General features: G+C 41.5%; 1 protein-coding gene across 1 annotated transcript in view; it reads left to right on the top strand.

The window, feature by feature from the left end:
- Nucleotides 1–11,876, top strand: part of si:dkeyp-84f3.5 (uncharacterized protein LOC334144 homolog) — a 15,948-nt gene extending 4,072 nt beyond the window's left edge. The window contains exon 2 of the mRNA XM_046044188.1: nucleotides 9,199–11,876. Within this exon, the coding sequence (XP_045900144.1) occupies nucleotides 9,335–11,275 (1,941 nt within the window). The 5' untranslated portion in view covers nucleotides 9,199–9,334 and the 3' untranslated portion in view covers nucleotides 11,276–11,876. The remainder of the gene's footprint in view (nucleotides 1–9,198) is intronic.
- The last annotated feature ends 1,223 nt before the right edge of the window (nucleotides 11,877–13,099 follow it).

Raw genomic sequence — 13,099 nt, forward strand, 5'->3', positions numbered from 1 at the left:
TCAACAGGCTATGTACCACAGTACTTTAAAGTAGCTGTAATTAAACCTCTTCTGAAAAAGCCCAAACTTGATCCGGATGTTTTAGCCAACTATAGACCTATATCTAACCTTCCTTTTCTCTCTAAGGTTCTGGAGAAAGCAGTTGCTAAGCAGCTGTGTGACTTTCTACAAAGCAATAGTTTATTTGAGGATTTTCAGTCAGGATTTAGAGCTCATCATAGCACAGAGACAGCACTGGTGAAAATTACTAACGACCTCCTTATTGCATCAGACAAAGGACTTGTCTCTGTACTGGTTTTATTAGATCTTAGTGCTGCATTTGATACCATTGACCATCAGATCCTATTGCAGAGACTGGAACATTTCATTGGCATTAAAGGAACCGCTCTAAGCTGGTTTAAGTCCTATTTATCAGATCGATTTCAGTTTGTACATGTTAACGATGAGTCCTCCATGCATGCCAAAGTTAGTCATGGAGTTCCTCAAGGATCTGTCCTCGGACCAATCCTCTTCACTTTATATATGCTTCCTCTAGGCAATATTATCAGGAAATATTCCATAAGCTTTCATTGCATACATGCAACTGCTCGGTACAGGGTATTTGTTCTGTATGCGACGTTCTCAGTTCAGTTTGCCCTGAGTAAAAAATTACTCAAAATGATCTATATGTAAGGTCTTATCAGTGTATCATGCCAGCCAGATCAGGCCACATCTACACTACTCCATTTTAGTTAAAAAAACGTTTTAAAATGTAAACAATCTCCGTATACACCAGTGTTTTTAGCTGCTTATCAGAGATGATCTCTGTCTATACTAAAACTACTCAAAATGCACATCAAGTGGCCATTCACGTACGCTGGGCATGCTGGTGTAAACATGATGCAGGGCTCTACGATAAGGTTTTTCCCAAGGAGCACATGTGCTCCTAAATGAAAACTTTAGGAGCACAGTAAAAAAAATTTCAAGTAACAGTTTTACAAACTTATATACATGTTTATATTACGTGTGTGCTCCTTCTCTGTGTTCAACAAGGGTGTGAAACCATTAGAGGCCTTAAACATTTGTCAAAGCTTTTGAAAGTATTGAAACAGATTTTTTTTTTTGAAAAAGTTACATTGAAAACCACTTTTAAAACACTGATCACTCATCACAAAAAAACATTACTGTGATTGGTGCTTATGTAGTTTTTGAACCAGGGACGGATTCATGATACATCAGCAGCTCCCAAACAACCCACACCTAATGTAAACAAGACTATTGGACAGTATTAACGCATAGGCTACGCCGTTAATAAGATGAAGGTTAAATCACACTTTACAATCACTTTAGTAAAACAGAACAAGGGGAGCGGGTTGCTCTCAGGAGGCTAGAAGGAGCGCATACTGGCACACAGTGCAGTGGAAATCTGCATCTTTCCACTACAGAGGCTCTTTCACACAACAAGGAGGAGAAACTAGTTTAAGTGAGTGTATTAGTTGTTATTATTATGACATTAGATAAAATTAAATTTTTACTCTAATAGTCTACTGTATGTATGTAGTATGTTAATATATTAATAATTAAATTTTGCATTGTAATTTTATGTAATATACTATATATCTCACCACAGGTATAATATTCATTCCAGTCGGACAGTAGTTTCATATTTGTGAGTTATTTTCATTCATTAAATCCTTTTGCAAGAAAAATGGCCTACATTGGTCTCAATTTGTTATTGCTACTAACATTATCTCATCAGTAATCAGAACCATTCATACAGGAGTACAACATTTTAAAAGTTTAGGCTGTGATTGGTCAGTTGAGGAAAAGTGAAACTGACAAGCACATCTATTTTATGAAAAGTTGAACAAAAGGCACCTGATATAGCTAAATAGCCAGCTAGCGAAACCCACAACCTCCTTATCTTCTCCCTGCTCTCTTCTGTCTCACCGCTCCAGCTGCTGACATCTCTTTGTTTTGATACGAGTTGCTCAAGCGGCCACCAAGCGACCTGCCCACCGGGAACTCTCACAGTGCTCCGATGACTAGCTGGCTTTATACCTGCCAGAGTTTCAACAACTCATTAGGGTTAGGCGATGTCTACAAAATTTTCATCGGACAATGTCCATATTGAAACATTGGGATGGACGATGGCATCAGAGTAGACGGGCGAGGGGCAAGCCGGTGTGTTTGCCTGGGTTGTAGGCCTCTTGTGTGTCTGAGTTTGGGGAAAAGAATTCCGAGGAAGATGCGAAGTATATTTAAAACTTATAATGTTCGTGGTGATTAAAACCTGCTGTCACTGGGCGGTATTATTTGAAAAAATTAGCTTTTTTTTGCCTGGGGGCGGGGTTTTACAATCACGATGCCTGCTCAACCATCGCCGATGGTATCGCCGTAAAATGGTCGAACTGTAGAACTCTGAGATTGTCTGTTCCGTAGTTACAGAAGATTTGACATTAAAAAAGAAAAGGCATCCTAGCTCAGTTCCGGTTACAGTACCTGTGATGCTACTAGTGCCAGGCTACCGATAACAAGTCAGTGGTCAGAATTCTAGCAACACTTGCAGTAGAAAGAAAAACCTATTTGTGGAACAAACGCATTTCGGCTTGGGTTATCTATAATTTCAGGTTTTGGTGCCCGAGATCTCGGGTGAAGGCGACAGACCAAAACATCACACTTCAGTCTCGTGGTGAAATTGGTCTTTAATACCACGTGTTGCTGGAGTTTTGACCTCCCAAGACTATTTCCCTCCTCTGTGGACCTTTTTTGAAAGTTGGTGATGTTGTGCCAGAAATCCCTACTCTACCCATCACCAAAAAAAACAGATGAAAAGACCATTCAGAAGTAGAGTATTTTCTTGGCCATTCCAGTTATCAGAGAGAGAGAGAGAATTGACAAAAGAAATTTGAACACAATTGAATATAAATTAATTTTCCATTAAGAAAAATTGCATTGCCCATTTTTTATTTTTATTTTTTATTAACATACAATCTCGCTAAGTTGCCCTCATCCAGTGTTTCAGTCATATATTTTAGTGTTGTCTCACAACATCACATGGCACCTGGTCTCATCCATTTCCCACCATTGCAACATTGTGCCAAATGTCACTGTTGGCTTGGCAGCATTGTTAGACCCTGACATTTTTTGTAGAAAGACTTGGTGTTGCTTGAACTCTTCATCCACCAGCTCAGCAGTCAGGCCCAACATTGCCATCAAGCTTATATTAGATGTCAGTTGTAAAACTGATTGGTGCTTTGGAATCTGCTTGTAGCAGGCTGCATGTGTGGCCTGACACGAGATTAAACAATTCAAGTTATGCCACACATGGAAGTATCACATACTTGGTATTGTATATCTTGGGCAAAGGGAAAATTTCTGAAACCTATCGTCGACAACCGAAGATAGTTGGATTTCTAATGCTGTGAATTCCAAGATTTTCCTCATAATGGCTTTGGCCTTTTTATGCTGATACCAATGAAAGTTAGCAGAGGCTGCTGGCTTGTGCCTGGCTCTACGCTTTTTACTAGCTTTAGTTTGAGCTGCTTTGCCTTTTGTAGCATCTTGAAATTGGGCATGTTCAGCTTGGTGATGGTCTGTTAAGAGTTAGCTTAAAGGTTCGGAGTCTATATTTAGGAGGAACTATTGACAGAAATGCAATATAATATACATAACTATGTTTTCAGTGGTGTATAAAGACCTTACATAATGAACCATTAGGCTATGTTTTATTACCTTAGAATGAGCCACTTCTATCATACATACACTGTCCTTTTACATGGAAGTTGCCATGTTTTTACAGTAGCCCAAATAAACAGCTCTTCAGTGCGCATTTTGTCACTACGTTGAATACGTACAAAGAAGAACAAGTAATGGTGGTTGTTGTTGTAGTAGTCAACTGGTTTTCAAAGTAAGAAAAGAGAAATTTGAACAAATGGAGGCCCACATGTATTATTTAGCACAAGATGACAAATTAACCACACGTCAACAACATCCGCTTGACGAAAAAAATCATTAGCGGGGGTACGCATAGGCTCTGTGCGGACAGGTCCACTTGCCAACTACACTACTTGGGCACCCATCTACTGCGCATGTGTGGAACAAGTCTGCCAAGCTGACTCCAGAAAGTAGTATTTACAGAAGTAGTCCGCATTCGTAGTGTCTACAGCTGTCCGTGTGCGCATCCGCTCCAGAGTATAGTCGAGGCTTAAGATGCCACGAGAGAGGACTCCTGTGTAGCTGCGGCTTTGGTAAAAAGGCTCTGTCGAAAGCCGCGTTCCATTTACCTCAGAAGTTGGAGCTGGGAATGACATCATACCTGAGTTGACCATGTTCCAGTTAACAAGTTGGTAAACCTTGCTCATCCAGCCATTATTTACAACTAGCCAGGTTAGCCATTGTTACCAATGCTGGTTGATAAAAATGCATTATGCGGTATTTTTGCACTTGTTGCACAGTTGCAACAAGACCAGACAGCAGTTTGACAGTACATTGTGTACGACCATTTCTATGAGGCACACATCTTTCACTAACTGTTATTACACAGAGCAGCCATCTTGGATCACAAAGACAGGGATAGTGCGGTTCTCCCGGCTTTCAGAAACGGGAAATCCGACTTAAATTATTCCAGCTGAAATATGACTGAGAACTCAGAAATTCCAACTTCCCAGTACAACTGGAATGCACCACACTCTGGCAGCTCCGATGTACTTCCTTTTTTTCATTTCAAGTTGAAATCCTTCATGGCTGATTTTGTTTCCAGGCACACTGAACACATTCTGAAAAACGATAACCTGTTTCCTATCTTGCTTGGAAGGCACGGTTCTCTTGGTCCAGTTTTCGTTGTTGGCCACTTATTTCTCTCTGTGTGTCACTGCGGAAGAGGCCTGGAGACACCGAGACAAGACCATGTGCAAGCAGTTGCTTGGTTATGGGCCTCCTGTGTTTTGAGGCAGCGCCCTCTGTCGCTAGAAATAATAATTACATTTGGAATCCAATTCAAATGTGGTTTAAAAAATGGCCTGCTTGCCTTCAATGCTTGTGGAAAATTTTTTTTTTATGATATTTAGAAATTGACTTGCAGGCAGCACTGAGTGAGGACGGGGGCGCATGCATCCCTAAAGCCGCCAGTTGCCCACCCCTGCTTTACAGCTGAAAGACAGTTGGCGAAATAAGCAACTCGGATGTAATTTCACATGGCATGCTCAAATGAGAGAAGTAGACAGAGAAAAGAGCTTTTAATCAAGAATGGATAGACTTCTATATGTTTGTCCTTCCCACAGGCAGACCATAGCGATTTATTAAAAGTGGCAATGTGAAGCACCAGTAACATTACAAGACAAAGCATAGGGCATTTTTTAATAATACCCACTCAGATTCGATTTCAGTGCATGGAAAAGTAAAGTTCCAAGCACTCCTTAAATTCTTCAGGTTTTTTGCCACTGTCCATGTTCACTGCTGCCCTGCTCAAATCCCTTTTTGTCTATGCACCATGTGGCTGTTTGCTGTCAGATGAGTTGGAGGAGTGGGATAAAATCCTGGATCATGTTTTGAACAACAGAAGGGGCTAGGGTGCACCCTAGTTTGCCACATAATCACATGCACGACCTCGTCACAACCTATTCAGGAGGCCTCTTCCCAGTGGGCTGTCATCAGTATAACTTAGCTATCATCAATATAGCCTAGCTAAGCTGAGACAATTTTCAAACCAGTTTTGTCTTCAAAGACAGAAGTGATATTCACAGCCATGAACAATGTACGTCTGGGTCTAGAAGCTATGACCTGTCAGTGACAGTGTGCATAGGGATGACAAATAGGTCATGAACATTAGTTTGAGTCACCTCACCACCTTTCAATAGCAAATTAATAATGCCCCATCATACTGTACGGGGACAGGAGTCGTATCATTAAATCATGCCTTGGAAGCATTAGTTGTAGATTTTCCTAGCTGAGATCGTGCTGTAAGTTCAGTATGAATGTCCATGTCTATACTAGGCGGAGAATTGGAAAATTAAAAGGCAGTACCCCCGCTGATGTAGACACCCTCATGTTTAAGTACATTAAAGACAATAGCCTATTTCTTGTTCTAAGCAGCCATGAACTGAATAGGCCTAGGTGGTTAAAGGGACAGTCACTGGTGTACTGGGGTTGAAAGAGAAAAAGGCACACATGCTCACAGTAGAGGGGAAACACTTGTCCTAACAAGGCTTTAAAATGGAACTTTACCAAAATGCACTACTTAAAGGAACATAGTTTTTAGAATCGCACATCTGGTCTACCACAAAAGTTAGTTTGTGATTAGGGGATTAGTTTAGGTACAGAAGAGTTCATGTTTGAATTGTCTAAAGCATGAAGACAGTGCCTATAGGAATGGCTGTGTGAACATACCCATATACACTCACCGGCCAGTTTATTAGGTACACCTTGCTAGTAGCGGGTTGACCCCCTATTGACATGATCTGCACATCCATGGGCGGTGCAGTGGTGGTGCACTGTTGCGTCACAGAAAGAAGGTCGTAGGTTCGAACCCCGGTCCCGTCCTTCCTGTGTGGAGTTTGCATGTTCTCCCAGTGTCTGCATGGGTTCTCTCCGGACGCTCCGGCTTCCTCCCACCGACATGCATACACAGACATGCAGACTAGGTTAATTGGTTTCTAGATTGTTAGGTGTGCGTGTGTGCATGGTTGTTTGTCTGTGTGGGCCTGACCTGGCCGCCTTTCACCCGATGTAAGCTGGGATTGGCTCCACCCCCCCCGGCAGTACTGTACGCAGGATAAGCGGTTGTGGATGGATGACATCCATGATGCGAATTTCCCGTTCACATCCCCTCTGTTGGATTGAGATCTGGTGACTGTGGAGTACAGTAAACTCATTGTCATTTCAGTCTGAAATGATTAAAGCTTTGTGACATGGTGCATTATATTGATGGAAGAAGCCATCAGATGATGGGTACACTGTGGTCATAAATGGATGGACATGGTCAGCAACAATACTCAGATAGGCTGTCGCATTTAAACGATGCTTCATTGGTACTTGGGCCCAAAGTGTAGAAAAATATTCTGACCCTACCATCTCAATGTCACAGCTGAAATCGAGACTCATCAGACCAGGAAACGTTTATCCAATCTTCTTTTGTCCAATGTTGGTGAGCGAATTGTAGCCTCAGTTTCCTGTTCTTAGCTGACAGGAGTGGCACCCGGTGTGGTCTTCTGCTGCTGTAGCCCATTTGCTTCAAGGTTCGATGTGTTGTGTGTTCAGAGATGGTATTCTGCATACCTTGGTTGTAACAAGTGGTTATTTGAGTTACTGTTGCCTTTCTGTCATCTCAAACCAGTGTGCCCATTCTCCTCTGACTTCATCAAGGAATTTTCGTCCACACAACTGCCGCTTACTGGATAGTTTCTCTTTTTCGGACCATTTTCTGTAAATCCTAGAGATGGTTGTGCGTGAAAATCCCATTAGATCAGCAGTTTCTGGAATACTCAGACCAGTCTGTCTGGCACCAACAATCATGCCACGTTTAAGGTCACTTAAATCCCCTTTCTTCCCCATTCTGATTCTCTATTTGATCTTCAGCAAGTTGTCTTGACCATGTCTACTTGCTTAAATGCAATGAGTTGCTGCTATGTGATTGGCTGATAATCTATTTGTGTTAACATGGACTTGAATAATTGTACCTAATAATAAAGTTGCCAGTGAGTCTAAGGAATGGAATTTGTTACTTTGATTAGCTAATTATCTAGGCTATGGGCTGAATAATGATTGACTGGAGTGGATTGTGATTACTGGAAATGGTCGTTGGTGGTATCAGACAGCATTTGGACAAGACTGAGGATGCCAGAGCATTTCAGCTGCTGAAAGATGGTTAGGTGGTTTGGGTAGTAACTGAGTGGTTTGTGTCTCCATGCGTGGTCAGCAAACTATGCAGCTAGCTGACCTGACATTACAGGAGACGGGGCAATACTGCTGAAGACTGGGTCAAGACCGTTTGCGTATGACAACACGAGACTGCCACTCATCGCCATGTCTCATCGAGTACAGCTCTGTCCTTGGAAATTGACTTCCACCGTGCTACCAGAGTTGACTTATCTAACCAGACTGTTAGGAATGATAACTGTATGAAAGCCAGACGACCGGTCACAAGCCCTATTCTCAATGCAGAACACCACACTGCACGATTTTACTTTTCACTTGAACACCAGAACTGGCAACTTCGTAACTTGAGACTGGTACTCTTCACAAATGAGCAGGTTTACTGCTTCAACTAATGATTAGAGTTTTGAGACACCAGGGAGAGCGATATGCTGTCTACAACTTTGGTGAAATTGATGGGTATTCTGGATGTTTGGGTGGTTGTACAGACCAGTAAGTGTTCAGCAGAGATGGTAGAACGGCTGTAAGATACCGCAATGAAATTCTGGAGCCTATTGTCAGACTGTTTGCGGGCAGTGATGGTGATAACTTCATCTTAATCCAAGATAATACCCTTCACAGCTTGGGTCTCCATGACCTTCCGTGAGAAAGAAGGAAGGTGTGATGGACTGGCCGGCCAGGTCTCCTGACCTAAACCCAAATCAAAATGACATTGTATGGATCATCAGTATGCCATGCAATTGCCGGGATTGCATGAATACCTGAAGGGGGCACACAAGTGAACATTTTTCATAAATAAATGTAATTTTGCGTACAAAGAACTTTGTGCTAAACATATGTTTTTAAACTGTTTTTGTATGAGTGTTGCTCAAATGTGGTGTTTCATTAATTCAAATTTAAATTTTGGGCATACTATTCTGGTAATAAAACATTTATTAATTATCTGTAATTTTTGAATAGAGTATCTACAGAATAAGAATTGTGTGTGTATTAGCACAGATCAAAATTTTGGGTGGTAATGACTGGCCACAATTGCCACAAAATAAAGCTGTTTAAATATGCTTGGGGTACTATAAATTGGATTGTCCAACGTCTGACATTTGTCTGCAGCAAAAACACTAACCACAAGCTAGCGAACTTCCAAATGTTAGTAATTTTCCCATTGTATTTGACAGTGCGTGATCATCTCAACAGACAACTTTGTCAAACAGCTCCATCTAGTGCACACTAAAACCCCTTTTCAAGTTCAGTCCACCATGTTAAACCTGTAGTGGCAGTCAATCTGAATCTTTTGTTAAACAAATTTGGGCTTCAGTGGTTTGATAATTCTTTTGTTTTATCCCCCAGGTCCTGATACAACATGGAAAAACTGAACAGAGTGAACATTCAGCTCGTAAGGACATCTTTATAGAACCAGTCTGTGTGGACATACTGATTCCCACATGGAAACCAATTTTATGGGTGCCTGGATAGAGTTTTGCTAATGCATGCAGATCGAAAAGTGATGCCATCGGCACATGGACAAAATAATTTCAACATGGAAAAGCAGAAATCCGTGAATACTGTTTCTTCAACACAGGGTGGAGAATCAAGTACTTTCATCTGCACTGAGTGTGGTGATGGGTTCAGCCAGTACTCCAATGTGTTGGCCCACATGGCCATTCATGGACCCTTGGAGTCATTTTCCTTTGATGGCTCATCCAATGGATTTGAAGTCCCTCGAGAATATGTGCTACAAGAAAATGGTACACTGACAGTTGTGGATGGCTTGGTACAGTCACATTCGTCTGTAAAACCAGTATCTCCAGGAGTCCTGCCATCACATTTCCCTTCCCCTATCAAACCAGCATCTCCAACTTTAAGGCCACAGCCTTCTCCTTATAGAGATGTGTTCAGGCCAAGGCCATCAGACTTGAACTCAGACAAGTCTCGTCAGGGCCATTACCGTTGTGAAATATGTAGCAGATCATTTAACAGCCTGCAGAGTTTACATCGTCACCAGCAGTATCGAAATACAGAGCGAGGTTACAAATGTACTTTGTGCTGTAAGATCTTTGAAGGTAGACATGACCTTAAGAAACACCTCCAAGACCACACCAATGAAAGGTTTCACTGCTGTGGTCATTGTGGTAAGCGATTTCTTAAAGTGGATTCACTGAATGCGCATCAAAAAGAAAATCACCCCTCCCCCAAGGCACCAGCACTGGGCAAATCTGAGAATAAGCAAGAAAAAAAGTTTGAGAAAACATATCCTTGTAGGAAGTGCAAGATGAATTTTTTTTGGATGTCAGATTTTCAGGCACATTCACTGTACCACTGCAAAGGAAAAGAGGCTGATGCTACTTTTGCATCCGAAATCGATGCAAATTCAAAGAACATAGACACACCACTTGAAAACTGCTACAGCAATGGGACATCTATTGATGTTATGAATGGGGATAGTAAAATCTTTAGGGATAGTAGCGGTGAGATTGATACGGAATACTCCTTTACACCATACAGATGTGGTTTATGTGGGGATCGTTTCCAAAAGTTAACTGCTCTGAAGGAGCATCATCTCACACATCAAACTCAAGAGGAAATAGATCAGATGAATCAAGAATCACAAAGAACTTTTAAGCGAAGAATACCGCCTAAAGGCAGACGTAGAAGAGGGGCTAATCCAAATGGCAAGCTGCATCCTTGTAAGCACTGTCATCGTGTCTTTAATCATTCTAGTAGTTTATCACGGCACATGAGATACCATAAGGGTACTATGCACACCTGTGTGTTTTGTGGTAGACATTTTCCACAGCGTTGTGATTTAAGAAGGCATATAGCCATGTACCACAAAGCAGAATTGGAAAAGAAACCAGGTTTGAAACACCTATACACAAATCCACAAAATGGGTCTGCTCCCAGCTCTCTTAATGGTGAGAAAAACATAAGCTCTCCTGATGAGAAAGCCAAGATCTCTTCTGACAATGAACAAACAGAATCACCAGAGCAGAATCCAAAGGGGAAGCAATCTGGAAAAGCAGGGCGAGTTAACTACAAGTGTCAGGAATGTGGAAAGAGATTTGGGTTGTTGTGTGTGTACCAACGGCACTTGCGCTATCACAAAAAGGAACCTAGCAAGTGCCCCAGGTGTCCAGCTCAATTCAGGAATTCTTCGTCCCTTGAGCTTCACCTTCAAAACCACCCAAGCACTGGAGATGCATGTGATGTTGGACAAACGTGTCACAGCACTGGTTCCATTGGGGACAATGTGCTAGAAAAGGGTAATGTAGAGGACCTAGAGGATGACTATATGGACCATACTCCAAATGATAAAGGACATTCTTCAGAGGTTCTTTATGAATGCACTGAGTGCACCGAGACATTTTCATGCTTGGAGACGTTTCTTCAGCACCAGACTTCTCATGGCTCAGAAAACAATGGGTAGCTATGTTGTCAAACCCATTAGTTATTGTAATTTCTAATAATCAAGCTCTCAGGAGTTGAGTGTTTTTGACTCTTTTGAATGCAAATATTTGAATTACTGTATGGATTATTAATTGATGTGAAGTTTGTAAGGGTTATTTTGCATAACTACTTTTATACAGATTTTTTTTTTCTTTGGCATGAGGAGAAAAATTATGTATGTTGGTGAATTTAAGAAACAAATTTGAACCAGGAAATAAGGTTTGGGTGGGGTGCATACCAAATGACTTTTGAATTTTTTTTTAAAAAATGGACACAACTACAATGTATGTTTGACATTGGTAAAATGCAAGTTTTAACCTAGTATTCTCCCACAGACTACCGTTGTAGTTAACTTGGTGTCCCATCAATTGTTGACTAGCTAGGATAAATGTGTTGCTTTTCATTGTATTCTTAGTGGCTAACCATGCTGTTGTCAATCATATTGCTACATTTGTCATTGTTTAACTTGCAAATATGTGATTTTTGAAATTCTTTTAATGTGTTCTATCTTCCATTTGAAAGGATAGCATTGTCACTGAATAGATTTTTAATTGTGCCATTAAAATTGTACAGCAAAATTACCTGATGTGCTATTACTTTTGCTTTAACTCCCTTTTCCTGCCATTTAACCGTTAAAAGAAATTCCATTAACTCTATATTCTTGTCCCTTCTATGTGTAGTTTTGGTTTCTTTCTTTACATTTTTATGGAATTGTAGTACAGCAAGTTAATAGAAAGTGCTCTGAGAGGAATCAGTGTATGGAATAGGGATTAGGGCCTTGTGTCCACCAAAGTGTTTTTTACCAGCTCAAAACGCCACCTGCTGTTCTGAAAACACCTAGCTAGGAGCGCTAGGGTGCGTTTTGTAGGCGCAGTGTTTTGTTTTTTGTTTTTTTCCGAGACGCTGTGGTTGCTGATACATAATTTCCGTGGCCTACTTCATTTTACTGAATGTAAAAATGTCACCACAAAGTACGTAGGCCTACTTGCTCTGGCCCTTGCTCTGCATGAAGAGAAGGCATGAAAACAACAGAAACATGAGGGCACAGACTGTCCGTACGTGGGTTCATGAGATTTTGCAGGTGAGGAAACACCTTAGCGAGTAGGCACATCGTTTCGTTCATGATCGGATGTGCCCGGTGCGGTGTTTGTCCCGCCCCTCCTGCACTGTGATTGGGCGGCTGGGTAAAAAGTGACAGTGACAAGCACAGCGTTTTTCCCAAAGTTGAACATTTTTCAACTCTCGGCGAATTGGGGGAGGGGAACGCTTAGCGCCCAGTGCGGAAAAGACGCTCAGCGCCTTATCACGTTCCTGGCGTTTATACCAGCTTGGAGAAACGTGGTGCTCACATTGCAATGAATTGAAAAAAGACACTGGTGTCAGGAAAAAAAACTCTGGACACAGGGCCTTATGGATCAGAAATGTAGGCTAATGTATTGGCTAGTCCATTTCAAGTGGCCCCTATTGGAAATGTCTCTTTGGTGACCCTAGTGGTAATGTCAAAAGGACACAGCAATTCACACTGCTATTGTGAGAGTCTGTGAAATACCATACCCTTAAATTGACACTATAATGTCATATGAATGACCGGTTTTGTAGTGGGCTTGTCATACAGTGTATCCAATGAAATTTAAAGTGGTAATCCATAAGAACTGGAGAAAAGACTGGGAGTGCTTGAGTTGTATACAGTATAGTAAAAGACAAACTCTGGATATGACACAGAGCATGTGCACTGAACTTCTTCGGTCAACCATGGCAAGGCCTTTTCTGAATGGAACCTGTCCTCTTGAACCGCTGAATGGTC

This window comes from Micropterus dolomieu, linkage group LG03, assembly GCF_021292245.1.
Source record: "Micropterus dolomieu isolate WLL.071019.BEF.003 ecotype Adirondacks linkage group LG03, ASM2129224v1, whole genome shotgun sequence".
In the NCBI taxonomy this organism is placed as follows: domain Eukaryota; kingdom Metazoa; phylum Chordata; class Actinopteri; order Centrarchiformes; family Centrarchidae; genus Micropterus; species Micropterus dolomieu.